The sequence below is a fragment of the Lacerta agilis genome, chromosome 7 (assembly GCF_009819535.1).
Source record: "Lacerta agilis isolate rLacAgi1 chromosome 7, rLacAgi1.pri, whole genome shotgun sequence".
NCBI classification, from domain to species: domain Eukaryota; kingdom Metazoa; phylum Chordata; class Lepidosauria; order Squamata; family Lacertidae; genus Lacerta; species Lacerta agilis.
Genome location: NC_046318.1, coordinates 4,939,990 through 4,967,856, shown reverse-complemented (window position 1 = coordinate 4,967,856; position 27,867 = coordinate 4,939,990). Strand labels below are relative to the sequence as shown.

The following is a 27,867-nucleotide window of genomic DNA, read 5'->3' as shown; positions in this document are numbered from 1 at the left end:
AAAAAAACCCTTACTATATATGATAGTGATATTTTAATAATCTACAGGAAGAAAATTACCAAAAGGCAGAATAGGATATAAACCCCATAATTCATGAAGACTCACCTGAACATGAATTTCAGCTTCAGCATTGATGCTGCCTCTGCCATTGCAACTAGAAGACTACTTGTAAAAAAAATGTACTCTATAGTCTGAACACCTAGTAATATAATAGTAATAATAGTAATATAACTTGATTTTTTTCCTAGTTCTCTCATTAGGTAAATCAGGCTGTTAAGAGGAAAACAACTAAAATACTATTTTTGCTCATACAAGGAGCAAGGCTGTGGTGTCAACATCACTGTTTCTGAAAACATAGCTTACCTGGTCACCAACCTCCTCTTTGGCATTGGCATCCCCACAGTTGCCATCCACAAGAACTACCTGAGAGCTATCATTGCATAGCAAGTTTTCTGCCACCTGGATGTGGGGTTTAGGGAAAGAGATCTGCTCTTTCCTCATCTCTGATGATAGGCAGAGTTGGTAGGAATAAGGTAAAGTTCCTTCTTCGTAGTTTGGTGGAAATATGACCTGTGCCTTAGAAAAAGTATTAGGTTCGAAGCATTGGAATAATTTGGGATTTCCTGATTGTCGAAGTTTCATGACAATGACCAGTATCACCGTCAGGAGGAATAAAAATGAGATCAATGCCAAAGCCAGCACCAAGTAAAACTGGAGGTCAGAATGATGCTCCGAGTCACTGGATTGCCTAGTCATTTCCGGAAGTGCCTCTTGGAAGTTCTCGGCAATCACAAGGTTGAGGACCACAGTAGTTGAGAGTGGAGCCTTCCCATTGTCCTTCACCAAGATGACCAGATTCTGTTTCACAGCATCTTTCTCCAGAAGGCCTCGTGAGGTCCTGATCTCTCCCGTGTGGGTCCCAATGCTGAAGAGGGCCGGCTCCGTGGCCTGCAGCACTTGGTAGGAGAGCCAGGCATTGTGCCCAGAGTCCGCGTCCACAGCCACCACTTTGGTCACTAGGTAGCCTGGCTCTGCTGAGTGAGGAACCATCTCAAACAAGGCAGAGCCCTCGGCACCAGGGAAAGGATACAGAACGCGAGGGCTGTTATCATTCTGATCCAAAATGTACACCCACACGGTGGCGTTGTTGCTGAGAGAGGGAGAGCCGCCATCTTGGGCCTTCACTTGGATCTGGAACTCCCTGAATTGCTCATAGTCAAAGGAGCGCTGTGCATAGATAGTTCCCGTCTCAGAGTTGATGGAGACGTAAGAGGAGAGAGGCAGCTCCTCCATGTTGCTGTTGAGGATGGAGTAAGTGATACGTGAGTTGCGGTCCAGATCCGGGTCTGAAGCTTTGATGGAGTAAATGGGGGCACCTGAGGGATTGTTTTCTGGCACAAAGACACTGTAGGTTGATTTTTCAAAGGCAGGGGGGTTGTCATTGATATCTGAAATCTGCAGGGAGATTGTTTTGTTGGAGGAGAGAGGGGGGCTACCTTTGTCGGTGGCCATTATTGTGATGTTGTATCCTGAGGCTTTTTCTCTGTCCAATGGACTGTCCGTGAGGATTTTGTAGTTGTTCTTAGATACCGATGCTACTTTAAATGGTACATTACCTTGTAGATGGCATGTAATTTTTCCATTTTCTCCAGAATCTCTATCCTTCACATTGATAAGAGCAATTATTGTTCCAGAAACAGCGTTTTCTGATACTGGAGTGGATAAGGAGGCTAGAATGATTTCTGGAGCATTGTCATTCTCATCTAGAATCTTTATATTGACATTACAGTGAGCCACTAATCCTCCTCCATCTCTTGCTTCAACTGTCATAGTGTACTTCTCTGTTTCCTCAAAATCAAGAGCTTCCTTAATTGTAATTGTTCCATTCTGTGGAACGATGTCAAATTTTTGGTAGGCTCTTTTTGCAATATTACTGAACGTATAACTAATATGTGCATTTAGACCTTCATCCCTATCAGAGGCTTTTACTTGGAGTATTGGGGACCCCACAGGGGAATTTTCCCTCAGGCTAACTGTATAAACCTCTTGAGAGAAGACTGGTGGGTTGTCATTGGCATCTGTGACATTAATCCATATCTGTGCAGTCCCAGTTTTTCTGGGTTCACCCCCATCCAGGGCTGTAAGGATCAACTGAAGGAAGTGATCACTTTCCCGATCCAAAGGTTTCTGCAACACCAACTCTGCATATTTATGGTCATCTTCTCCCTGTCGTATGTCTAGAATGAAATAGTGATTTGGACTTAGCTGGTAATTCTGGAGAGAATTAATCCCAATATCAGGATCTTCAGCTTTCCCAGTATTAAATCTTGTACCTGGTAATGTGGATTCAACAATTTCAAGCCTCATGATTTCCTTTAAGAACTGTGGCACATTATCATTAATGTCCTGAATTGCTACAATAATATGGAAAACATTCAAAGGATTTTCAACCACAGCTTCAAAATCAATAATGCAGTGCACACTCTCCCCACATATTTCCTCACGATCTATCCTTTCATTTACATACAGATTTCCATTTTGTGCACTGATAGTGAAATATGGCTTTTTACCTTCAGAAAGGATATGCAGGTTTCTGCTCTTCAGGTCTCTGGCATTTAGTCCTAGATCCTTTGCAAGATTTCCCACCAAAGACCCCTTTGACATCTCCTCAGGGATGGAATAGTTGACCTCTTCCAAAACTGCTCCACAGAACAAAGATGAAAATATCAGAAGTGCTATATACCTTCCTGGTGTTTGAAAGCTCTTTCCAGGCAGGATTCCTCTCCACTTCATTTTCCTTTTCCCTTTGATGAGCACAGGATTTCAGATTTCCACCAAGACAGGAGATTCTCCCCCAGTAAAAAAAATAACTGAATCCTTTGGCTTTATGCTGTAGTGTTTTCTTTTTTTCAGCTGAAATGTTTGTTCCAGTGTCTGCTGGTATTCCCGATGTGCAGTTTGGGACAAAGAAATCTCTCTGCAGAAAGCATCAGTGGAACTTCAGCTGCCCTTGGATTGCCGTCTTGTCCAACAGTGACACTGTGAGTCTGAAACAGAGAACTGCAATCTTCTCCCAGTGATTTTTCTCTCCAATACATGTCACAGAAGGTCTCTGTCGGTGTTTATATGTGATGGCTAAAGGCAGACTTTTAAACGGAATATGTGAACCCTCTTTAATAGCTTTAATTTTCACCCCAATCTTGCTATTTTGCAGGTTAATTTTTTAACTCTACATTGATAGAGATATTTACAATTATTTCCAAGCTTATTAATGTGCAGTGCTGCTGACAAAAACGTAATTACAGGCTGCAAAATTAAAGGTTATCATTTATACTTTGGGACTATTAAAGAATTGAGGAAAATATTTTATTGCTTACAGTTAGCCTTCACGTGCACCTTAGACACAAGAATGTCTGCTTTTAGAGGTATGTATCTTCCAGTGTTTGAGTGGATATCCTAAGGAGGCATCTTGTATTACATCACTTATCACTGAATTTAGTCCCACATCTCATGCTTACGTTCTGTCATGCTTACGTTTTAAATTATTGGTCTATTTGTGTAGACATCCCCTTCAATAGTCTTATTTAGCAGCTCTCAACTTTGCCATTGTTCCCCCCCCCCATCCATGTGCTCCAATAATTCAGTCATGGTAGATAGCTTTCTGATTTCTTGTGTTAATTTAATTTGCTGTGGGATGTGTGTTTCTGCCCATGCACATCTACTTCACAGTCTCACAGGTATGGCTCATCACCCTCTTCTTTACACAGAACAATAACATTATAGGTTTTTTGTAAGCCAATATGTAAGGGATCCTGAGTATGCAGCTTGAAAAACACACACGGCCTGGCCGGCCTCCGCTGGTTTCTACCTACAAAGTGATGTTAGTGTCACTCTGCTGATGCATAATTGCCCATTGTTAGCAGACCTTTCAGCATGAATCAGATTGGAATAATGACTTTCAGTTTCTGGAGTTCAAATGCTTCATTCATGCAGAAACTATCTACAGGAATAGTGATGAGAGAGAGAAACAGCAGACATCTTATCTCAACAAGTTGGGAGGCAACAACAAAACCGCTCAGTTTTTAGGGGTGGAGTTAACTTAGACATAATACATGTAAACAAGTGCTCACTAGATTGTTACACAGACAAGGATTAATTATAAATTATTAACAGATGATATTCAAGTGTCTTACGGACTACACCCTGGATTTGTATAGGGTGTACTCCTTAGCTTTCTCTTCTCATGAAGATAGCCTGCAAGGCAGTAGAGTTTTGGATCAGAGTTTTCCTTCCCCTAAATGTGTTACCTTCCCAGGTTGAAGAGGAAGTGATCTGCCACTCACTTCCCTCTACAGCATGTGCAGTAACCACCTTCTTGATTGCTGAACCCACTATTGGTTTTGTCTGCTCAGTCCACCAGAGCTGGTCTTCACGTTTCTTCCTTGATGCCCACCCCCAGGGTCCAAGTATTAGATCAATATTGAAACTGGTATTTGCTCTTCAGTGCCTGCCCCAGCTCCACTGAGTGCAAATGAGGACCTTTAGGTATCACCAGCCCTGAGCCAGTAAGTGCTACAGTCAATGAGGTCATCAGTACAGACGAGTAATTGCCATCACCAGATCCCCCCAAACTAGTAAGAATACCATGGAGGTTGGTTTGGGTAACTCTCCTTTCAGGTCTTGGGTTCCCACTATAGGATCCTTTTGTTTTCTAACCTACATAGCACTTGCCAGTTGTGGCACATTTAAAAAGAATGGCTGGGGTCCAAATACAGCTAGTCTTTAATTATTTACTGCCTATCAGATTAGAAAGCTCCTGTCATTCATCCTCTCATTCATCCAATTTAGGAACAAGAACAAAATACTACCATTCGACCCCAATTGGAAACTGATAGATCCTGCCTTGTATGAAGCTAGAAGGAGAAGGCCAGATACTGCCATGCCAAAACAGAAGCCCAGAGAGTGATGCCACCATGCCCACCCCAACTGTCCACAGAGGCAGAATTGAGAACTTGCACAACCATTTATATCTCCAAAAGATCAAAGCAGATGCATCTTCTGTGGAGTTCAAAATGCACAAAAAAGGTTGCATCCACATTACAGATGAAGTCCTGTATTAAAATAATGGGTTACATCTTGCAGCCAATGTTCAATTAAATGCCAATAATTTAAGGAGAGGAACCCAATTCTTGCCATTGAATGGAACAGGGAAATTCTGTATCTGAACCACCATGTATGTATGTATGTATGTATGTATGTATGTATGTATTACAAAGATCTTCAATATAAACTATAGACAACCTATTCAGACTTGTAAATATAAGCAGCCTAGTACTAGATTATAATCAATTTATAACATAAATCCAGGTTGCTACAGCTCACTACAGGTTAAAAATGATACGGATACACTATATTGTAATAACTGCGTGAATGTTGTTGTCCATTCTTGAGTCAAATTGATACCAAAAAACACAAGGTACTTAGATCATCATGACACAATGTACTTTCCTATTTAACATTTTCTTTATTAAAAGTATTTTTTAATTAAAGATTTTCTTGATTTACAAAGGTGTGTGTGATGTCTCTCTCGTATTTTTTTCCATGTAACATTTTTACAAATCAGTTTCGGTTGTTGAGACATTAGGAAGAAAAGGGGGAAAGAGGTGGGTGGGATGGGGAGATGGTGTTTTTATTTTACTTAATATATGTAGGGTTTGGTGTCAGCGTTGTTTGTGTAGATTCTCTGTTGTTCGTTTGTGCTCCTTTGGCGGTGAGAGAGGTCGGGGTTGGCGTAGGGTGTGATTGTTCATTTGTGGTTGGCTGTTGTGATCTTTGGTTTCCTGTGTGAGTGGGGTGGGTGGGTGTTTTTGATCAGGCTAGCCATATTGATTTGTATGCTGTCAGTAGATTTTTTGTCATTGTCTTGTTGGACTGTGTGTGTGATGAAGGGGAACCATACCAGGGTGAAGGTGTCTTCTTCTGTTAGTCCCCGTGTCAGTTTCAGGTTACTGGTTAGTTTTTCTAGTAGGGCTGTTTCCCATACTACTTGGTACCATTGGTCCATGCTTACTCCTGACAGGTCTCTCCAGTGTCTTGGTTATGATGTTTCTGGATGCTGAGAGTAGATGGATTATGAGTTCTTTGTGTTGTACGTGGGCATTATTGTCTTGGAAGATGTTTAGTAGGACCAGTTCTGGGGTGATTTCTACCACTTGCTTGGTTATCTTACATATTTCTCGTATGATTGTTGTCCAGAATGGTTGGATTTTGGGCCACTCCCACCAGACACAATGTACTTTATGCAAGGTATACGTGTGCGTTATGTGTGTGTGTGTGTGTGTGTGTGTGTGTAACCAACGCCACCCCCACCCACAAATGAACAAATCTTGGGGGGGAAAAGAGATTTATAATTAGCCTAGCTTTAGAGAGATTTAAGTAAATCATAAAGCGCCCCCCATGCCATTTTTATTGTGACCCATGATGATGTATGAATGCTTATTTTGTTTTTGGTTCTTTGTTAATGTTCTTGATATTGTTTTGTGGACTATGAGTGCTGTAATGCTTTGTGACTTTTCTTCTGGCTGTGCTGTTTAGCCTAATTTTAAACTTGTTTTGTTAAAATGTATTATAGAAGGTGGTTGTTTTACTTTACTGATGATTTGTTTATTATTTTATATGATTTTTATTGTGCTTGTGATGTTCTAATATGTTATTATTTATGGTACATAAGCCACTTTGTGACTCATGTAAGTGTTCAATATCTTCCTGCTGAAATCCTGCAACTTTTTATAATACCAATGTTCTGGTTTATTCTTTGTCTCGCTTTCATTGTGCTATAGGAACCTGCCCAGAATGGTAATCGTTTAGATATCAAGTAGTGATATTTTTTCATGTACGTTTATGTAAATCTTGTTACCTAGTTTAGATTTTGTTACCCTGCTATGTACTAAGGACTAACGTAATGACAGCTGTTCTCTTCAAAAATGCAGTAACACTGGGAGTCAACTCAAAACAACTAATAAAGAAGAATGATGTGTGGACAATCCAGTATACATTGACTATTAACACACTATTATTATGTCAAATGTTGAAGAATGCACCAGCAAAACAAATAACAAAAAATTACAATATCCCCTGAAAGTAGTATGTACTTATAAGCAAAAGTATGCATATCACTGATGATATTTTCTGCCAACAGAAAGAAGTGTATTTCCTTGATTATATAGTAAAAACAATGACACACTCCAAACCATGTGCCATAAAATGAGCAGAAAAACCTCACTTCTTATCATTTAAACTTATTAAATATATTAAAGCACTAAAGTGGAAATGGTAAGCCATCTTCCCTGGAGCTAAGCCTCATTGAATTCAATACAACTACTGGGTAGATATTCTTGGGACTGAACTGTCAATATAAAACAAAACAAAACAGAAAATGGAATACCCCAACTGACTATGAAATAGCTACTTGCACCAGGTGGTTTAGCCTCAGCTACTTAGAATATATAGGAAAAATGATGATTAATGAGGGCTTTTATATTGTAAGCTACCATGTGATCTCTGGATGAAAGGCAGTATAGAAAGCTAATAAATAATTAAAATGAACATAAAAAATGAAATAAAGCCCCACCTATTGATTTCTAGATGAAAAAATAACTAAAGACTGAGAAAGGCAGGTACACCGGCAGTATAAAAGGTTGTATTGCAATGTCACTTAACGGTAAAGAACTACAGAGTGTACCACACATGTAACTGCAGAGAACAAATCTTACCTCTTCACCATTAGCCATCTCTGAAATTAAATTGTTTCCTCCGTTGCCTGTAAAAGGCACACCAGGATTTTCACTGCCAAGAATATGGTCTACCATCTGAACATTAGGTGTCAGGAAGGCAAACTCATTCTTCCTGGTCTCAGAAGACAGACACAGCTGGTAGGAATAGGGCAAAGTCCCATCTTCAAAGTTGGGTGGGAAGATGGCACCATTCTTGGAATGGGGAACAGGACCAAAGCACTGTAGGAACCTGGGATGCCCTGATTGACGGAGCTTCATTGTAACGGCCAGAATCACAGTCAAGAGGAACAAGAAGGAGATCACAGCTAAGGCCAGCACCAAGTAGAACTGCAGGTCAGACTGATACTCCGAGCTGCTGGGTTGGCTCTTCATTTCTGGAAGGGCCTCCTGAAAGTTCTCAGCAAACACCAGGTTCAGAGTAATGGTGGCTGAGAGAGACGGCTGCCCATTATCCTTCACCATAATGACCAGTCTCTGTTTCACAGCGTCTCTCTCCACAAAGGCCCTGGCAGTCCTGATCTCTCCAGTATGAGAGCCAACCGTGAAGAGTGCTGGCTCAGTGGCCTGAGTCAGGTGGTAGGAGAGCCAGGCGTTGTGTCCAGAATCTGCATCCACGGCCACCACCTTGGTGACAAGATAATCTGCCTCGGCTGAACGAGGCACCATCTCAAACAAGGCTGAGTCCTTGGCTTCTTGTGAGGGGGACAGGATACGAGGGCTGTTATCATTCCTGTCAAGAACAAACACCCTGACGGTCACATTGCTGCTGAGAGGGGGAGAACCCCCATCTTGGGCCTTCACTTGCAGCCGAAACTCTCTGAATTGTTCATAGTCAAAGGATCTCTGGGCATAGATTGTGCCGGTCTCAGAATTAATGGAGATATAGGAGGAGATGGGAAGCTCCTCAATGTTGCTGTTGAGGATGGAGTATGTGATCCGTGAGTTCTGGTCCATATCGGGATCAGAGGCTTTGATGGTGAAAATGGAGGTACCTGAAGGATTGTTTTCTGGCACGTAAATGCTGTAGGATGATCTCTGAAATGTAGGGGCATTATCATTGATATCTGAGATATGTAGTGAGATCGTTTTGTGTGTGGAAAGAGGTGGAGTTCCTTTATCAGTGGCTGTGATTGTAATATTATATGCAGGAGCTATTTCTCTGTCCAAAGAACTGTCTGTCTGGAGCTTAAAGTAATTATTAGATGAGGGGAAAACTTTGAAGGGTAAATCATCTTGTAAGTAGCAAGTAACCTTTCCATTATCTCCACTATCTCTGTCATTCACATTGATCAGAGCGATGATTGTTCCTGGCAGAGAATTTTCAGGAACTGGGCTGAACATGGAGGCTAAAGTCACATCTGGGGCATTATCATTCTCATCATGAACCCTTATTTCAATGTTGCAGTGTGTCACCAATCCCCCACCATCTTTTGCAGCAACTGTCATAGTATATTCATCATCGTCCTCAAAATCCAGTTGCTCCAAAAGACTGATTGTGCCACTGATGGGATCCAGCCTGAATTTCTGTTCAGCAGTTGTCGGTATGTTGCTAAAATGATACCTGATTTGGGCATTTGTACCTTCATCCTCATCAGAGGCTGCAACCTGGAGTACAAGTGACCCAACAGGAACATTTTCAGATAAGCTGACCTTGTATAAATCTTGAGTGAAAACAGGTGGGTTGTCATTGGCATCAGTGATATTAATCCGTATCTGGGCTGTTCCAGTTTTCCTAGGCTCACCCCCATCCATAGCGGTAAGAACCAAGTGAAGGGCCTGCTCTTTTTCCCTGTCCAAAGATTTCTGCAGCACCAGTTCTGCATATTTGTTTCCATCTTTTCTCTCTCTAACTTCCAAAGAGAAATACTGATTGGAGCTCAGCTGGTAATCCTGGAGAGAGTTCATCCCAATGTCAGGATCTTCTGCTTTCCCAAGGAGAAATCGAGTGCCTGGCAAAGTTAGTTCACCTGTCTCCAAGTTGATATTGCTATTCAGGAATTGGGGTGCATTATCATTAACATCCTGGATTTCCACTAGTACATGAAAAATATTCAAAGGGTTTTCCACCACAACTTCAAAATTAACAAAGCAATGTGGATTTTTGCCACATATCCCCTCCCTATCAATCCTGTCATTTACATAGAGGTTTCCATTCTCTGCATTGATACTGAAATGCTGCATTTTAGCCACAGACACAGTGTGCAGATTGCGATGCTTTAGTTCTTTGGTGCTCAGTCCCAGCTCCTTGGCGAGGTTCCCCACAACTGAACCCTTTGCCATCTCCTCAGGGGTTGAATAATGAATCTGCTCTGATGCAGCCCAACAGGTAAAAGACAACAGAGAGAGAAGCAGTACTTGCCTTGTGAGTTCCCTGCCATTCCCTGGGTGCCTTCTCTCCATCTGGCTGGTTCTCTCAAAAACAGGCTGCTTCCTTTTCTGTTTCCTATGCTTAAGCTCTCACAAAGATGAAGGAAACAACACGAGGTATCACTGAGGAAGAAAAAACTGCCCTTGTTCTTATATTTGTGCAAAGCAAAAGAGATTTTTCCTTCTCTGCAAGAGTTCCCTGTCTCTGTGCTCTTCAGTTGGCTTGATCTGAACAGCAGTGATGGAAGTTTCTGCAGTCTAGGAAGCATCAATGGATCTCTATCCTCTCTCTGGCCAACACTGACACTTAGAGGACCACTCAAGGAACTGCATTTTGTTCTATGAAAATAGACAGAGGTGAATAAATGTAGATGTTTCTACAGCACATACTGTACCTTCCCTTCTGCTCACTGAGTGGAGCATTTGAGAAAGCCTTTCCTTGGTGTTCTTTCTTAGTGTACAGCTACCCTCATTTATGTTCATGGCTTTTCAGTACTGTGAAAATTTGGGTCGTATCTGATACTGCACTTACATGAAGATTATGCACATCTTCATTTTTATTGGAAATATGGAAACATTATTATTAATATATAAATATCCAGTTACATAGTAAAACATTATCTTAAAATCAATGTATTACGATAATAGTTATGCTATAGTAGCACAAGAGCTGTATGTCTACTGTATTTTTGTTGTTGTTGCTTAAATAGAATATAAACTCCCTATTGAAATTATTCTCTTTTTTATCTCTTCTATGTTGTTGCATGTCTGTTCATCAACATTTATGGAACAGAGCACAAGTTCTTCTCAGTGTTGGGTAGGAATCCCAAGAGTAACTTACTATTCCAAGAGTTCTCTCTCTGTCTATTGAGGATAAGATAAGAAGCAACACTTGCAGCTCCTGTCTAGGCAGCACCAGGTAATAAAAGCCTGTTTGCTGGTATTGGTTCTATATCAGATTCCGCCTTCTGCCTCCTACCTGCTGGTGCCATACAAATGTCCTTGCTTAGCAGTTGCTCCCCCGTGATCAAAGCAGGAACACAGCACAAGTGCAGGACCAATGGCAGTAGCTGCTCTACCAGCAGTAAAAAAAAAGGTAAAGGAGCCCTGGATGGTTAATTCCAGCCAAAGGTGACTATGGGGTTGTGACGCTCATTTTGCTTTCAGGCCAAGGGAGCCGGTGTTTGTCCACAGAGAGTATTCCGATTCATGAGGCCAGCATGACTAAACCGCTTTTGGCACAACGGAACACAGTGACGGAAGCTAAGCATGATCCAACAGGATAAAATGTTTGTTAGACACTTTACACGTGAGCTCATATTATGATAATAGCATTACGAAGTCTGGGCACTGAGAACAGTGGAGAGAAAAAGAGGTGTTAGAAGAAATCAACAGTGTCTAACTGAAAGAGTATATGATAGAGGTTTTATTAGAAAATAACTAAAGTAATTTAATTTCATTTTGTACACATTCAAGGTAATAGATCCTCTTATTGCTCCATACAACAGCCTACAGGACCACAAACCTGATATGGAGATGTGTATCCTATTCAAATATTTTTGCCTGGCATATATCCCATTGAAATTGGAACACCGTTGAACAGAATCTACATTTCCAAGTGATCACAACCAGAGTGCTGCCTAATTTTCAACATACTTCTAGTTTTTCATCTGCTAGTCTATCACACAGAAACATTGCACACAATTCTATTTCATAAAAAACATAAAACATAAGAAGAGCCCTGCTGGATCAGGCCAGAGGTCTATCGAGTCCTGCATCCTTTCTCCCACTGTGGCCAACCAGATGCTTCTCAAAAGCTCTGCCCTTGGTCCACATTCAGAAGTGTCTGGTACTAGACATAATATAGTCAACCTGACAATGAATTTTTCTAATCCCCCTTTAAGGCCACCCAAGTAGGTGACCATCATTACATCTTGTGATAGTGATTTCCATTCTTTGTTTGTTTAAATAAGTTAATTATTTAGTAATGGTTTATATAAAAACAACATGGCTGGGTATACAATTATCATTAAATTTCTATTTCACTTATTATACCCACTGACAAATTCTTAATTTAGGGACATTTAGGCTTCCCAAATATGTTGCATCCTAGCATTGGTTGAATTGTACTTCCAACATAATTATTTCCTGTACTATAAATGTGACAAAGCCACAGAAATGTCATGTACCATCAAAAAAAAAAAAAAAAACTTATACAAGTGTTCCTTAAGAGTCACACTAATTGTTTGCTGTTATATCCATTTTCACTGATCTGTTGTTGCAATTAGTTGTCAACAAGCAATTCCATAGTTTAACTATGCATTGTATGAAGAAGGTCTTCCTTTTATCTGTTCTGAATCTCCCAATGCTCAGCTGCTCAGCTTCATCCAATGGCCACAGGCTCCGGTAATATGGGGGAGGGGGATCTCTCTACTCATTTTCTCAACCTCACTCATAATTTTATACAGCTGTCTCACTTTCCTTCTCCCCCCCTTTTTTAATCTAAACTAAATATCCTTACAGAGGTTGTTGCACCCATTGATCATTTGGGATGCCTTTTTCTGTGCTTGCTGTATTTCATGCAACTTCTTTTTATGAATCCTCCAGAGAAGCCACACACAGTCCAAAATCATACTACAAATAAATAGGAAGCATTCATGTTTTATGCATTCTTCAGTTAAGCTGACCGTAACAGGACAAATAAACTGTGCTTTGTGTGGAAGAAAAAGTACAAATCCATATTTTTAATTGATGAGGGATGTATAACTAACTAACTAACTAACTAACTAACTAACTAACTAACTAACTAACTATATATTTATGGTGACATGCTAATACCCCACAAGAAGATTGAACACTCAAGCTCTATGCATGCTTACATTTCCTTTAATTCCTGAGATGAAGACTCACTCTGACATTATTGTATGCCTCAGAATTTATGCTGCGTCTACCACTGCAACTTAAAAACTATGTGTAGGTAAAGTTCTTCACAATCAGAACAACTGCTGCTAACACTGTAATTTCATTTTCTTGGCCCCCTTATATAGTAAAACAATATAAAAATATTAGTTTTATTCCTATAAGGTAAGGCTGTTTCTGAAAGCAAAGCTTACCTGCTCACCAACCTCCTCTTTGGCATTGGCATCCCCACAGTTGCCATCCACAAGAACCACCTGAGAGCTATCATTGCATAGCAAGTTTTCTGCCACCTGGATGTGGGGTTTCGGGAAAGAGATCTGCTCTTTCCTCATCTCTGATGATAGGCAGAGTTGGTAGGAATAAGGTAAAGTTCCTTCTTCATAGTTTGGTGGAAATATGACCTGTGCCTTAGAAAAAGCATTAGGTTCAAAGCATTGGAATAATTTGGGATTTCCTGATTGTCGAAGTTTCATGACAATGACCAGTATCACCGTGAGGAGGAATAAAAATGAGATCAGTGCTAAAGCCAGCACCAAGTAAAACTGGAGGTCAGAATGATGCTCCGAGTCACTGGATTGCCTAGTCATTTCCGGAAGTGCCTCTTGGAAGTTCTCAGCAATCACAAGGTTGAGGACCACAGTAGCTGAGAGCGGAGCCTTCCCATTGTCCTTCACCAAGATGACCAGATTCTGTTTCACAGCATCTTTCTCCAGAAGGCCTCGTGAGGTCCTGATCTCTCCCGTGTGGGTCCCAATGCTGAAGAGGGCCGGCTCTGTGGCCTGCAGCACTTGGTAGGAGAGCCAGGCATTGTGCCCAGAGTCCGCGTCCACAGCCACCACTTTGGTCACTAGGTAGCCTGGCTCTGCTGAGTGAGGAACCATCTCAAACAAGGCAGAGCCCTCGGCGCCTGGGAAAGGATACAGAACGCGAGGGCTGTTATCGTTCTGATCCAAAATGTACACCCACATGGTGGCGTTGTTGCTGAGAGAGGGTGAGCCGCCATCTTGGGCCTTCACTTGGATCTGAAACTCCCTGAATTGCTCATAGTCAAAGGAGCGCTGTGCATAGATAGTTCCCGTCTCAGAGTTGATGGAGACGTAAGAGGAGAGAGGCAGCTCCTCCATGTTGCTGTTGAGGATGGAGTAAGTGATACGTGAGTTTCGGTCCAGATCCGGGTCCGAGGCTTTGATGGAGAAAATGGAGGCACCTGAGGGATTGTTTTCTGGCACAAAGACACTGTAGGTTGATTTTTCAAAGGCAGGGGGGTTGTCATTGATATCTGAAATCTGCAGGGAGATGGTTTTGTTGGAGGAGAGAGGGGGGCTACCTTTGTCGGTGGCCATTATTGTGATGTTGTATCCTGAGGCTTTTTCTCTGTCCAATGGACTGTTTGTGTGGATTTTGTAGTTGTTCTTAGATATTGAAGCTATTTGAAATGGTACATTACCTTGTAGATGGCATGTAATTTTTCCATTTTCTCCAGAATCTTTATCCTTTACATTGATGAGAGCAATTATTGTTCCGGAAACAGAGTTTTCTGATACTGGGGTGGATAAGGAGGCCACGATGATCTCTGGAGCATTGTCATTCTCATCTAGAATCTTTATATCGACATTACAGTGAGCCACTAATCCTCCTCCATCTCTTGCTTCAACTGTCATAGTGTACTTCTCTGTTTCCTCAAAGTCAAGGGTCTCCTTAATTGTAATTGTTCCACTTTGTTGATCTAGTCTAAATTTCTGGTAGACTTTTTCTGGGACTTTACTGAATGTGTAACTGATCTGACTATTTGAACCTTCATCCCTATCAGAGGCTTTTACTTGGAGTATTGGGAACCCCACAGGGGTGTTTTCCCTCAGGCTAACTGTATAAACCTTTTGAGTGAAGACTGGTGGGTTGTCATTGGCATCTGTGATGTTAATCCATATCTGGGCAGTCCCAGTTTTTCTGGGTTCACCCCCATCCAGGGCCATAAGGATCAACTGAAGGGAGTGATCACTTTCCCGATCCAAAGGTTTCTGCAGCACCAACTCTGCATATTTATGGCCATCCAGACTATGCTGAATTTCTAATATAAAGAAGTGATTTAGGCTTAACTGATAATTCTGGAGAGAATTAATCCCAATATCAGGATCTTCAGCTTTCCCAAGGAGGAATCTGGCACCTGGTAATGTGGATTCAATTATTTGAAGCCCAATATTGGCTTCTAAGAATTGTGGGGTATTATCATTAATGTCTTGGATTGCTAGAGTTACATGGAAAACATTCAATGGATTTTCAACCACAGCTTCAAAATCAATAATGCAGTGTGTGCTCTCTCTACACATCCCCTCACGATCTATCCTCTCATTCACATACAGGTTTCCATTTTCAGCATTTATAGTGAAATATGGCTTTTTACCTTCAGAAAGGATATGCAGGTTTCTGCTCTTCAGGTCTCTGGCATTTAGTCCCAAATCCTTGGCAAGATTTCCCACCAAGGACCCCTTTGCCATCTCCTCAGGGATGGAATAGTGAACCTCTTCCAAAACTGCTCCACAGAACAAAGATGATAATATCAGAAGTGTTATATACCTTCCTGATGTTTGAAAGCTCTCTGCATGAAGGATTCCTCTCTTCTTCATATTCCTCTTCTATTTGATGAGCACAGGATTTCAGATTTCCACCAAGACAGGATATTTTTCCCCAGTAAAAAAAATAACTGGATCCTTTGGCTTTATGCTGTAGTGTTTTCTTTTTTTCAGCTGAAATGTTTTTTTCCAGCGTCTGCTGGTATTCCCGATGTGCAGTTTGGGACAAAGAAATCTCTCTGCAGAAAGCATCAGTGGAACTTCAGCTGCCCTTGGATTGCCGCCTTGTCCAACAGTGACACTGTGAGTCTGAAACAGAGAACTGCAATCTTCTCCCAGTGATTTCTCTCCCCTAATGCATGGCATGGTATGCTGGTATTTATATGTAATTACCCAAACCATATTCTGATACAGGATATGAGAATATGTCTGTTAAAAAGTTTTATCTGTACACCATTATAATAGGTTAAAAGAAATCAGCTTCAAATGAATATTTACAGCAAAGAAAAAGCAGTAATGAATTTATAGCACTATTTCCATCCCCTAATCTTAATTCAAGCAAATTAATGTATTTATACAGTGCTTCTTTAGAAAAAAATCAGAATAGCTGACTGCAGTATGGGAATGATATTGTTGTTTATAATAAAATACTTTTAAACAAATTAGAAAAATATTGTGTTAGGTATTTACAGGCATCTTAGACTGTGTGTGGAAAGCCTAAGTACATGTCTGAAAATTGTGTTCATCTTTACATAATTTCACTGAAAATAGTGCCACATCTCAAGTCCTACTTTGTCACCTTATGCCCACACAATTTCTGGTCTGTTTGTGTAGCTTCCTCCTTCAACAGATGAACTGTGTCAGTATTTACCTTTGCCATTTTCCCCACCTGCCCATTTGTCCAGTTACGATACACACTTTGCTGATTTCATATAGTTTGTGGCGTGTGCTTTTGACCTTACACAACACCCCAGCTACTTCACAATCTCACAGTTATGGGTCATCCCCTCTACATATGCATACAATATGGAGACCCCCTATTTTGCCGGCGGGAAGGGGAACCACCAGAAAGCTACTCAGAAATCTCTACAGTCCTTTCAGTATTTTAGGAAGCTACTTGTGGTCTCCAGCTGTCAATGCAACTTCATTTAATCAAGGAACAAAACTGCATACATAAGCCCTGGGTGTTATATGCTGGACCTCAAATGTTCTGAGCTCTCCCCTCCATTTTTAAACTTCTTTTTCTTTGTTAACGTGGTAGATGAGCACACTGCAATTTTCAGTCATGGGCCTGTGCCCTAATTCCTTCCAGCAGATAGCAACAACCCTGACAAGAACATTCCTCCATCCTCACATCTGCCCTACTGGCCATGAGTCCAGCAGGGAGTTGGAGTAACTCAAGTACCTGCTAAGATATCCCACAATGCTATGATCAGAAATACAGTTATCCATCTATTCATGCCATGTAAGTATCATAGCCACCTCATGAGAAGAGAAGACTCCCTGGAAAAGACCCTGATGTTGGGAAAGATGGAGGGCACAAGGAGAAGGGGACGACAGAGGATGAGATGGTTGGACAGTGTTCTCGAAGCGACTGGCATGAGTTTGGCCAAACTGCGGGAAGCAGTGGAGGATAGGGGTGCCTGGCGTGCTCTGGTCCATGGGGTCACGAAGAGTTGGACATGACTGAACGACTGAACAATAACAAGTATCATAGCTAACATGTTGGTAGAACAGTTCAAGAATTCAACATGCTTCATGTAGCTGGTCTCATGTAAAAACAAAAATGTGAACCAGGAATTCCATGGTATGAATTTTGCCTCTGACAGGAACTCAACTTATATAAGAATTATAAGATAATGTGTCAAATCCAGACTTCATCATACTTAGAGTAGCCCCACTTAAATAAATTTGACTTAAATTAGTCTTGCTTGACCAACTTGGTCCAAGGATAACTAATTCTGAATTTGACCCATTATATGCAATGCCCTTTGAAACTTTTAAATATTATATACACGGTAAGTATCATTATTATTGTCTAAATCATGAGGCAGAAATACATAACGCAGGCAGTGCAATCTGGCAGGTAGCATTATTGAAAAAACTGACATGAAAATTGAAGATAGCAAGAGGACAGGGGAAAAATGATTAACTTTTATGCAGTCTTGGATGACTTTATAGATTATACAAACAATGAGGCATGTGGTAGAACAGTGCCTTGGCCTACACCACAGTTTGGTGTGCATGAAGCACATATTTTATTTTATTTTTCCTCCTTCCCTCTTGCCTTTGTTTAATCCCTGTAGACCAGCACTGCTGCTGAAACAATATATATTTTTAGTTGTGGACAATAGTCAAAGAGATGGAGGTTATAATGTACCATTTTGTTTTTGTTAAGAAATGATTTTAGAATATACACTTTAGCAAAGCTCTGTGGAGTATTTGTAGATAACTCTGACTTTATGTAGTTGTTTTATTTTTGTTTTAAATAAAATTTAAAAATAAACGCACAATGCATGTATTTAACAAAATATCCCACATTATCTGTCCGCTTGTCTGTATTTCAGACAGTTGTTTAGAAAGAGCTTTAATGCAATGTGGTTTCACTTAAAGGAATATGGGGGTTGGAAATATCCACAATCTACTCTAGAAGGCCAGTCAGTCAGTCAGTCAATCAGTCTTAACTTGACTTTTTTTTTTTACATCACTCATGCAGGAACACACATGCCTTTATTGAACCCCACCTTACAGAAAACAAAACATGACTGATTTATGTTTTCCCACCCACAAATTCCAGTATGCAGAGATATGGTGAATGGATTTGACCATGGATCACAATCTCATTTATTTACAAGTCTAATCTGATTTCTACCAAGTTGAAGGCCTCCCTTGCTAGTCACATTGAATGAGTGACCCCACTCTGGACCTAAGTATGGGATCAGCACTGAAACTGGTCTTTGCTCTTCCCTGCCACATACAGCTCAATTTTGTGCAGAGGGGGACATTTACACATCACCAGCTGGTAAACCTTAGTTCCCCGTCTCAGATCCACCCAAGCTAGTAAGTACGCTATGAGGCAAAACATCCTTTCATGTCTTGGTGCACCCACTCTAGGTTCCTCATGGCTTCCAACCTACATAGAACATGTGCATTGTGGACTATTTAAGTGGAATGCTGGTGTCTAGGTGTCGCTAGGCTTTAATTCTCCACACTCTGAATTTTAATTCTGAATTCCAGTGTTAAAATTAGAAAAATGTGTGGACTAAACCAACGTAGATGACATCAGTTTCATAATGCAATTCAATCTGATGATTCTGGAACGTTCCTCTGCATTGAATGAAACGAGGAAGCTCTAGATCTGAACTCTGTATAAATATACAATGATGTTTAACGTGAATTGTAGGCAGCAATTCATTGTATAATTTCTAAGTGAAATTATATAAACAGCGTAATTCACACTCATAACCTACATTCAAACAATCTACTGAAGTTCATGGTAGCTGCAATTCACTAAAATTGAAAACTGACACAGAATAAATGAACAAATTTATAATTAACTTGATTTTATGGAGAAGGAAGTAAAGCATAATTTATACACACCTCTCAAAAGTGTATGTCTTAAAAATCTATTGCTTTAAAAAAATTTCTAGTAATACTAATAACAGTGATAGTATTTTCTGCTATATAGCAAGGTGCCCTCCTTTGATTCTACAGCCAAAATTGCTGCACAGTAGCCCCCCAAAGCCAAGTAATGTGCAAAAACAAAGTTATTTTCCTCACTTTATTTAATTTAATGAAAGCACTTTAAGGTCAACTCCTCAAAATACTAGTTGTTCAAACAACAACAAGATAACTTATACCAGATGCTTTCAAGGGCATGGCTTGAAGCTGCAATGTGTAGCTCCCCTAAGGACTGAAAAGGACGCATCCTGATTCATGAAAGCCAAATGATGTAAGAGCCAAGCTATTCATTTATATGATGAAAAACAAAAAGGCAGTCACATTAAACTGGATAAAAAGCACTGTGACAATGTCACTAATGGCAAAGAATGATGGATAATGGCATTTAATTTAAGAAAAAACCTTACCTGTTCTCCATTATCAACTGCAGAATCAAAATTGTTTCCTACATTGCCTGTAAAAGGCACAGCAGATTTCTCACTGCCAAGAATATTCTCTGCAATCTGTATATTTGGTGTCAGGAAGGTAAACTCATTCTTCCTGGACTCTGAAGACAGACACAGCTGGTAGGAATAGGGCAAAGTCCCATCTTCAAAGTTGGGTGGAAAGATGGCACCATTCTTGGAATGGGGAACAGGACCAAAGCACTGTAGGAACCTGGGATGCCCTGATTGACGGAGCTTCATTGTAACAGCCAGAATCACAGTCAAGAGGAACAAGAAGGAGATCACAGCTAAGGCCAGCACCAAGTAGAACTGCAGGTCAGACTGATACTCTGAGCTGCTGGGTTGGCTCTTCATTTCCGGAAGGGCCTCCTGAAAGTTCTCAGCAAACACCAGGTTCAGAGTAATGGTGGCCGAGAGAGAGGGTTGCCCATTATCCTTCACCATAATGACCAGTCTCTGTTTCACAGCGTCTCTCCCCACAAAGGCTCTTGCTGTCCTGATCTCTCCAGTATGAGAACCAACCGTGAAGAGTGCCGGCTCAGTGGCCTGAGTCAGGTGGTAGGAGAGCCAGGCGTTGTGTCCTGAATCTGCATCCACGGCCACCACCTTGGTGACAAGATAATCTGCCTCGGCCGAACGAGGCACCATCTCAAACAAGGCTGAGCCCTTGGCTTCTTGTGAGGGGGACAGGATACGAGGGCTGTTATCATTCCGATCAAGAACAAACACTCTGACGGTCACATTGCTGCTGAGAGGGGGAGAACCCCCATCTTGGGCCTTCACTTGAAGCTGGAACTCTCTGAATTGTTCATAGTCAAAGGATCTCTGAGCATAGATGGTGCCGGTCTCAGAATTAATGGAGATATAGGAGGAAATGGGAAGCTCCTCAATGTTGCTGTTGAGGATGGAGTACGTGATCCGTGAGTTCTGGTCCATGTCAGGATCAGAGGCTTTGATGGTGAAAATGGAGGCACCTGAAGGATTGTTTTCTGGCACGTAAATGCTGTAGGATGATCTCTGAAAAGTAGGGGCATTATCATTGATATCTGAGATCTGCAGTGAGATTGTTTTGTGTGTGGAAAGAGGTGGAGTTCCTTTATCAATTGCTGTGATTGTAATATTATATGCAGGAGCTATTTCTCTGTCCAAAAGACTGTCTGTCTGGAGCTTGAAGTAATTGTTAGATGAGGGAAGAATTTTGAAGGGTAAATCATCCTGTAAATAGCAAGTAACCTTCCCATTATCTCCACTATCTTTGTCATTCACATTGATCAGAGCAATAACAGTTCCTGGCAGAGAATCTTCAGGAACAGGGCTGAACATGGAGGCTAAAGTCACATCTGGGGCATTATCATTCTCATCAAGCACAGTTATTTCAATGTTGGAATGTGCCACCAATCCACCACCATCTTTGGCTTCTACTGTCATGGTATATTCTTTACTTTCCTCAAAGTTGAGCATTCCTGTAAGAGTGACTATGCCATTAATTGGATCTAAACTGAATTTCTTGTGGGTGTTTGCTGCTATGTTGCTGAATTGATACCTGATCAGAGCATAAGAGCTTTCGTCTTTATCTGAGGCTACAACCTGGAGCACAAGTGACCCAACAGGAACATTTTCAGGTAAATTGACTTTGTACACCTCCTGAGTGAAGACAGGTGGGTTGTCATTAGCATCTGTGACATTAATCCGTATTTGGACAGTCCCAGTTTTTCTTGGTTCACCCCCATCCAAGGCTGTAAGGATCAAGCGAACAGTCTGTTCACTTTCTCGATCCATAACTTTACTGAGCACTAATTCTGCATATTTATTTCCATCTTTTCTCTCCCTTACTTCCAAGGTGAAGTACTGGTTGGAGCTCAGCTGGTAATTCTGGAGAGAGTTCATCCCAATGTCAGGATCTTCTGCTTTCCCAAGGAGAAATCTGGTTCCTGGAACAGTTGATTCTATGATCTCCAAGTTGGTTATATCACTGAGGAAGTGTGGTGCATTATCGTTAATATCCTGTATAACTATTGTTATATGGAAAACATTGAAAGGATTTTCCATCACCACTTCAAAATTAATAAGGCAGAGTGGAGTTGTGTCACATATTTCCTCCCTATCAATTCTGTCATTCACATAAAGGTTTCCATTGTCTGCACTTATACTGAAATACTGCATTTTGTTCACAGAGGCAGCATGCAGATTGCGCTTTGCAAGATCTCTGGCATTCAGTCCCAAATCTTTGGCGAGATTCCCCACAATCGAACCCTTTGCCATCTCCTCAGGGATAGAATAGTGAATATGCTCTGAGGCAGCCCAGCAGGAGAAAGGCAAAAATAAGAGAAGCAGTACTTGCCTTCTGAGTGTTCTGCCATCCTTTTTCTGCCTTCTGTCCATTCAGATCACCGATAAATTTTCTGCCTCCTTTTCTGCAGCTTGTAGTGACCAGATCAGTTTCTCAATAGGACAGAGGAAATCTCTGTAAGTAAATGTAAACTGCCTTCCTTCTTAAAATTGTGAGAATTGGGAGCCTTTTCCGTGTTTCAGCCAGATTGCAATGCCTTTGTGTTTTTCTTCTTGCCCAGTCTGTATAGAACTGATGAAACACTCACTTTGTAGGAGAAGCATAACTAGTTCTCCATCCTTTTTTCTGGCACCACATTGGCCAACAGTGACACTCTGAGGCTCAGAAAGAGAACTGCAAATGCTTGTTTTGTTATGAAAATAAAAAGCAGAAATACTACCAGTGTGATCATATTTTTGTGTTACAGGAAAAAGGACAATTGCAAGTGTGTCTGGGTCAGATATTTGAGAATGCCCTCCTTTGATTCTTTTGGAATTAATACCTCATTGCTTTTTAGATTCTTTCATGCAGAACAGGGACTTTTAATGTCTTGGAACTGCTACTGTGACTATGAAGAGAACTTTCAAAACTGCCTGACATTACCAACCAAAATGTCACAAATTCTAGCTCCTGAAATTGTAATATCAGAAATTTCAAGAGATATAGTGTAACATATAGATAGATAGATAGATAGATAGATAGATAATAATTCCGTTTGTAGAAGCTCATATTTTATTGGACACTTCTGCCTGACCAGAGGTCTCTGTAACCTTTTTGGGAAGAATGAATAGTATTTAGGCTAGAACTAGATGTTATTTGCAAAGGATGTGTGGCTGGTGTCAAAAGCAGTAGTTCTGTGTCTCCCCCTCTCACCAAAAGAACTCAAAGTAAAACAAAACGTGTGACATGATGCCATTGCTTTTAAAGCTTCGCCACCTATGCATGTGGCAACCAATGAAGTGAGGAAAATTGCAACAAGATTCACTAGATGTTACAGATTAAAGGAGAAGATGTGGAGTGGCTGCTTTTGGCATTGGCATAGTATCCTTCTGCATGGAACTGTCTCAGATGGGCATTGAGGGCAAGGTGGGTTCTAATGCTAGTGGGACAAGCAGTCAATATACCCAACCACCTACGTATGTACTTCTCTTACTTTGTGACTTTACCAAATACTTGTGTCAATGACATTGTCTGTATATCATACATACCGGTATATGATATATATGTATGATATATAGATTGCATGTTCCCCTGGCTTTGCCACTTTAGCATTATGGAGGATCATGAGCAATCCAGAGATCCTAAAAACTATGCTGCTGTACAGTTCTAAGATGAGACATCAGGTAAGACCACATTTCCCATCAAGTGGCTCTTCTAAGTCTCATGGAGAAATCCTTCCCAGCTATGTTCCTGGAGATCCTTTAACTGGAGAGGGTAAGAATTGAATCTGGGACCTTCTGAGTACAACAAACTATAGAATTCCACCACTCAGCTATAGAATTCCAAATGTGGGAGAGTAGAGATTATTATTGATCACCTGTTTATCCCACTTTTCCGCCAAGAAGTTCAGGGTAGCTTAGAGGTATGTGAGTGTGGGATCATTCCATTTTATCTTCTCAACAACCCCGGAGAAAGGCCAGGCTGAGAGAGATGTGACCAATGCTGCCCAGTGAGCTTCTTTTTGGATGCGTAATTATTTGAACTCAAGATTCCATGGTTCAACATTCTGTCCATTACATCACAGGCTTCAAATATAGAACCTCCCAAAGCTGCCATACCTAAGCATTGCCACAATACACTTATTATTAATATGTCTACTTATGTGAAACATATTCTGTTCATACTTAAGATACTTTTTCTAGATATTTCCTTCTTTACTTCCCCGTAAACTGGTAAAAACATAAGCTGAAATCACCATGCATAGACTGCTGGTTAAAGATAATATATGCTGTCACATAAAGCCAAATTCCTACAACTAAATATTTAATATTCTTGAGAATCAAAGACTGCATTGAAGTTGGTTTACAAACAGATGACCGCAGGACCTGGTCCACATGTGCATATTTATCCTTTGATGATTGCAGCATCTAGTGTGAACATAGACGTCACACCACAAATAAAATGGTTTCATGTTCTGAAACACAAACTCAAGGTATCAGCCCACAAATCCAACACATCAGTTCAGCCACCAAGTGATCAAGCTTAGGTTAACACAGTTAACAAGTGCTGTAGTTGATTATGTGAACTAGCCCTAGATTTTATACACAAGGTGTGAAAGCACACAATTAACTCTAAAGGCTTGCATACTTCTTATGCAGTTGTCATATAAGGAATGTAATGTTTTGATTTATCATGTTATAACCCTTTGATTTATCATGTTATAAACCTTCAGGGAAAAGACCCTGATGTTGGGAAAGATGGAGGGCACAAGGAGAAGGGGACGAGAGAGGATGAGGTGGTTGGACAGTGTTCTCGAAGCAACTGGTATGAGTTTGGCCAAACTGCGGGAGGCAGTGGAGGATAGGCGTGCCTGGCATGCTCTGGTCCATGGGGTCACGAAGAGTCGGACACGACTGAACGACTGAACAACAACAAACCTTCCAAACCATCTCAAACTCCTGAACTGTCTCAGGCTTTCATTGGGAAAATTCAGCTGATGAGTTTTGATCATATAATGGGCCTGTCACCATATGTGGGGTTAGAAATGAGTTTCCCCATCCACGAGAGTGGTAAGTGAGAAAACCTGGGTATCGCCCTCCCTTAGAAGTGTGTGTCATCCAAGAACTAGTAGGAGCTAGGCATACATTATACTTTGAACAAGGCAAATAAATGCATAATATTGTTTTGATCTCAAATCTACTTATGAAATAGTTTTTCTTGCCAAAGAGAGTAAGCAAACATTCACTCCAATTCTTTCTTTCCTAGGGGACTCTGACAAACATTTCTTTTGACCAAGAGAAGTCTAGTTTTTATGGTGGAAAGTGGTGTGCTTGTATGTGTGGTGTAGGTATTTTCAAATACCAAAAACTATAAGCTTCTGGTAAAGATAAAATAATATGAGTGGGAGAATGATCTTCCAACCCCCTCTCCAGAAAAGTACATAACAATTAATAGCAGGCATTATATTTAAAACCTCAGAGCCCAGATTTGAAAGGGATAGCTCACCTGTGTATTGGCCGAATCTCCATTACTGCTATTGATATCTTCAGCAATGAGGAAGGGATCCTTTATTTCACATGTATCTTTATTGCTAAGAGTATTGGAATAATTTGCCTTAGAAATATTAAACTGACTTTTCCTAGAGTCTGTGGTGAGAGAAACTTCCTGGCAGTAGGAGTGCAGAAATGCTCGGACTCCATCGATCCCCACAAACTGTGAGATGGGAGCCCCACTGAAATTCAAGCTCCCCGGCTCAAGCAGTTGAGAATTTCTCCACCTATGCAACTTGATGGCCCCTAACACAAGCAGGAAAGTGAAGAACAAGCAAGAGACAAAAGCCACTGCAAGGACCAGGTAGAAGGTGAGGTCAGACGGAGGCTCTACAGGAGCTGAGATGCTGCTCAAGTCTGAGAGGATTGCAGGGATGGTGTCAGCCAGCACCACAGTCAGAGTGGCTGAAGCAGAGAGAGGTGGCTGCCCATTGTCCTTCACTAAAACCACCAGGCTTTGCTTGAGGGCATCTTTCTCCAGAAAGAAGCGGGCTGTCCTGATCTCTCCTGTGTGGAGCCCCAGAGTGAAGAGCCCTGGCTCAGTGGCCTTGATCAGCTGGTAGGAGAGCCAGGCATTCTGGCCAGAGTCCGCATCCACGGCCACCACCTTTGTCACCAGATAACCCGACTCAGAGGAGCGAGGGGCCAGCTCTATCCCCGTGGAGCCATCAGTGGGAGGGGAGGGGTACAGGATTTGGGGAGCATTGTCATTCTGGTCCAGGATGAAGAGAGTCACTGAGACGTTGGAGCTGAGTGCTGGAGAACCTCCATCCTGGGCCTTGACCAGGAAATTAATCTCCCTCATCTCCTCATAATCAAAAGAGATTAGGCCATAGACAGTCCCAGTCTCAGAGTTAATGGAAAGGAAGGAAGATACTGGGGAGTCACTGATGTTGTGCTCAATGATGGAATAAGTGACTCTGGAATTCTCGCCACAGTCTGGATCATCAGCCTTCAGGGAAAATATGGAGGCCCCTCTTGGGTTGTTCTCCATTAAATAAGAAGTATAAATGGATTGCAGGAAGTGTGGAGGGTTGTCGTTTGTGTCTAAAATCTCAAGTGGAATAACAATCGATGTGGAAAGTGGAGGGGTCCCGTGATCTGTGACTGTGACAGTGATGTTGTAGGCTGCCATCTGCTCTCTGTCCAGGGCTCTTGCTGTCACCAAACTGTAGTAGTTGCCATAGGCTTTTGTCAGTAGAAAGGGGAGGTTGCTGGGGATAGAGCACGTGACTTCTGCATTCTCTGCCGAATCCTCATCTTGCACATTCAAAAGGGCTATTGCAGTTTCTGGTGGAGAGTTCTCAGGGATGAAGCTGATAAGTGAAGTTATTTCCAGTTTGGGTGCATTGTCATTTACATCAGTAACAAATATCAAAAGTTTAGATTTGTCAAAGAGTTCACCACCATCATGGACCTGGACCTCAATTTCATGAAGTGTAGACTCCTCGTAGTCTAAGCCTCTTGCAAGTGTGATTTCCCCAGTATGTGAATTCAAATGGAATATTTGTGAATCCCTTTCTGTGATCTTTCTGAATGAATATTTCAGTTCCTTGTTGACACCTTCATCCAGGTCAATGGCTTTTAATATAACCACTGTGGTACCAACAGGAATATCTTCCCTAACGCTTACTTCATAGCTATGATGGCTAAAAACTGGAGCATTGTCATTAGCATCTAAAACTGTCACTTGAATCTGTACAGTTCCTGTCCTAACTGGATCTCCCCCATCATATGCTGTGAGGACCAGATTATGGATAGCTTCCTCTTCACGGTCCAAAGGCCTTTCCAGTACCAATTCAGTGTATTGTCTACCGTCAACTGCCTCTTGCACATTGAGGGAGAAATGACTACTGTTGCTGAGTTTGTATCCCTGAAGGGTATTGGCACCCAAATCTAGATCCTGAGCTTCATCGAGGGGAAAGTGAGATCCGGGTGCTGTGAGTTCACTCATTTTGAGCTCCAGTTTCTCTGAATGGAAGGTGGGAGCATTGTCATTAATATCTGTGATTTCCACTTCAGCACCATATACTTTCATTGAATCCCCCACTATGGTATCAAAATTCAAGACACACTTTTCCACTTGTCCACAGAGCACCTCTCTGTCTATTCTCTCTGTGACATACAAATGACCACTCTTATAATTCAAAGCAAAATACTGTGTCCTACCTCGAGAAACAATGCGGACTCCACGGCGTGAGAGCTCTTTTAATTCCAGCTTCAGGTCTTTTGCAATGGGCCCCACGAAAGAACCTTTTTCTGTTTCTTCAGGGATGGAATAATGAATCTGTCCTGTAACAGCTTGCCAAAGATGAACCAAAATGAACCAAAAGACAGCTCTCCTTCTGCAATCCTGGGAAAAGGTTGCCATTGCCAGTTGTACTTCTGTGCCAAGGTAGAGATCCTGCTTCTTTGATAGTGTGGCTATATTTGAGATTTGTCTGTATGTGACTGAAATTCTTAATATATACACACACATACAACACAGATATATCTATTGCCTATATTTTAAAATACAGATTCAATTTAATATAAGATCCTCCAGTTGTTCAG

The 27,867-nt window shown here is 41.3% G+C and overlaps 4 protein-coding genes across 4 annotated transcripts; all 4 read right to left on the bottom strand.

Moving 5' to 3' along the window:
• Window positions 1-306: 306 nt before the first annotated feature.
• LOC117049641 (protocadherin gamma-B5-like) lies at window positions 307-2,367 on the bottom strand. The gene has a single exon (XM_033154444.1). The coding sequence runs from the start codon at window positions 2,365-2,367 to the stop codon at window positions 307-309; it is 2,061 nt and encodes a 686-aa protein (XP_033010335.1).
• Window positions 2,368-7,640: 5,273 nt separating this feature from the next.
• LOC117049638 lies at window positions 7,641-15,733 on the bottom strand. Its single transcript, XM_033154438.1, has 2 exons — window positions 13,274-15,733; window positions 7,641-10,247 (listed from the first exon to the last, which is right to left on the bottom strand). The coding sequence occupies exons 1-2, from the start codon at window positions 15,701-15,703 to the stop codon at window positions 7,641-7,643; spliced, it is 5,037 nt and encodes a 1,678-aa protein (XP_033010329.1). The 5' UTR covers window positions 15,704-15,733.
• Window positions 15,734-18,587: 2,854 nt separating this feature from the next.
• On the bottom strand, window positions 18,588-22,038 carry LOC117049637 (protocadherin gamma-B5-like). The gene is made up of 2 exons (XM_033154437.1): window positions 19,738-22,038; window positions 18,588-18,629 (listed from the first exon to the last, which is right to left on the bottom strand). The coding sequence occupies exons 1-2, from the start codon at window positions 22,036-22,038 to the stop codon at window positions 18,588-18,590; spliced, it is 2,343 nt and encodes a 780-aa protein (XP_033010328.1).
• Window positions 22,039-25,231: 3,193 nt separating this feature from the next.
• Window positions 25,232-27,477, bottom strand: LOC117049636 (protocadherin gamma-A4-like). The gene has a single exon (XM_033154436.1). It carries the CDS (start codon window positions 27,350-27,352, stop codon window positions 25,232-25,234), a length of 2,121 nt encoding a protein of 706 aa, XP_033010327.1. The 5' UTR covers window positions 27,353-27,477.
• Between the last annotated feature and the right edge of the window lie 390 nt (window positions 27,478-27,867).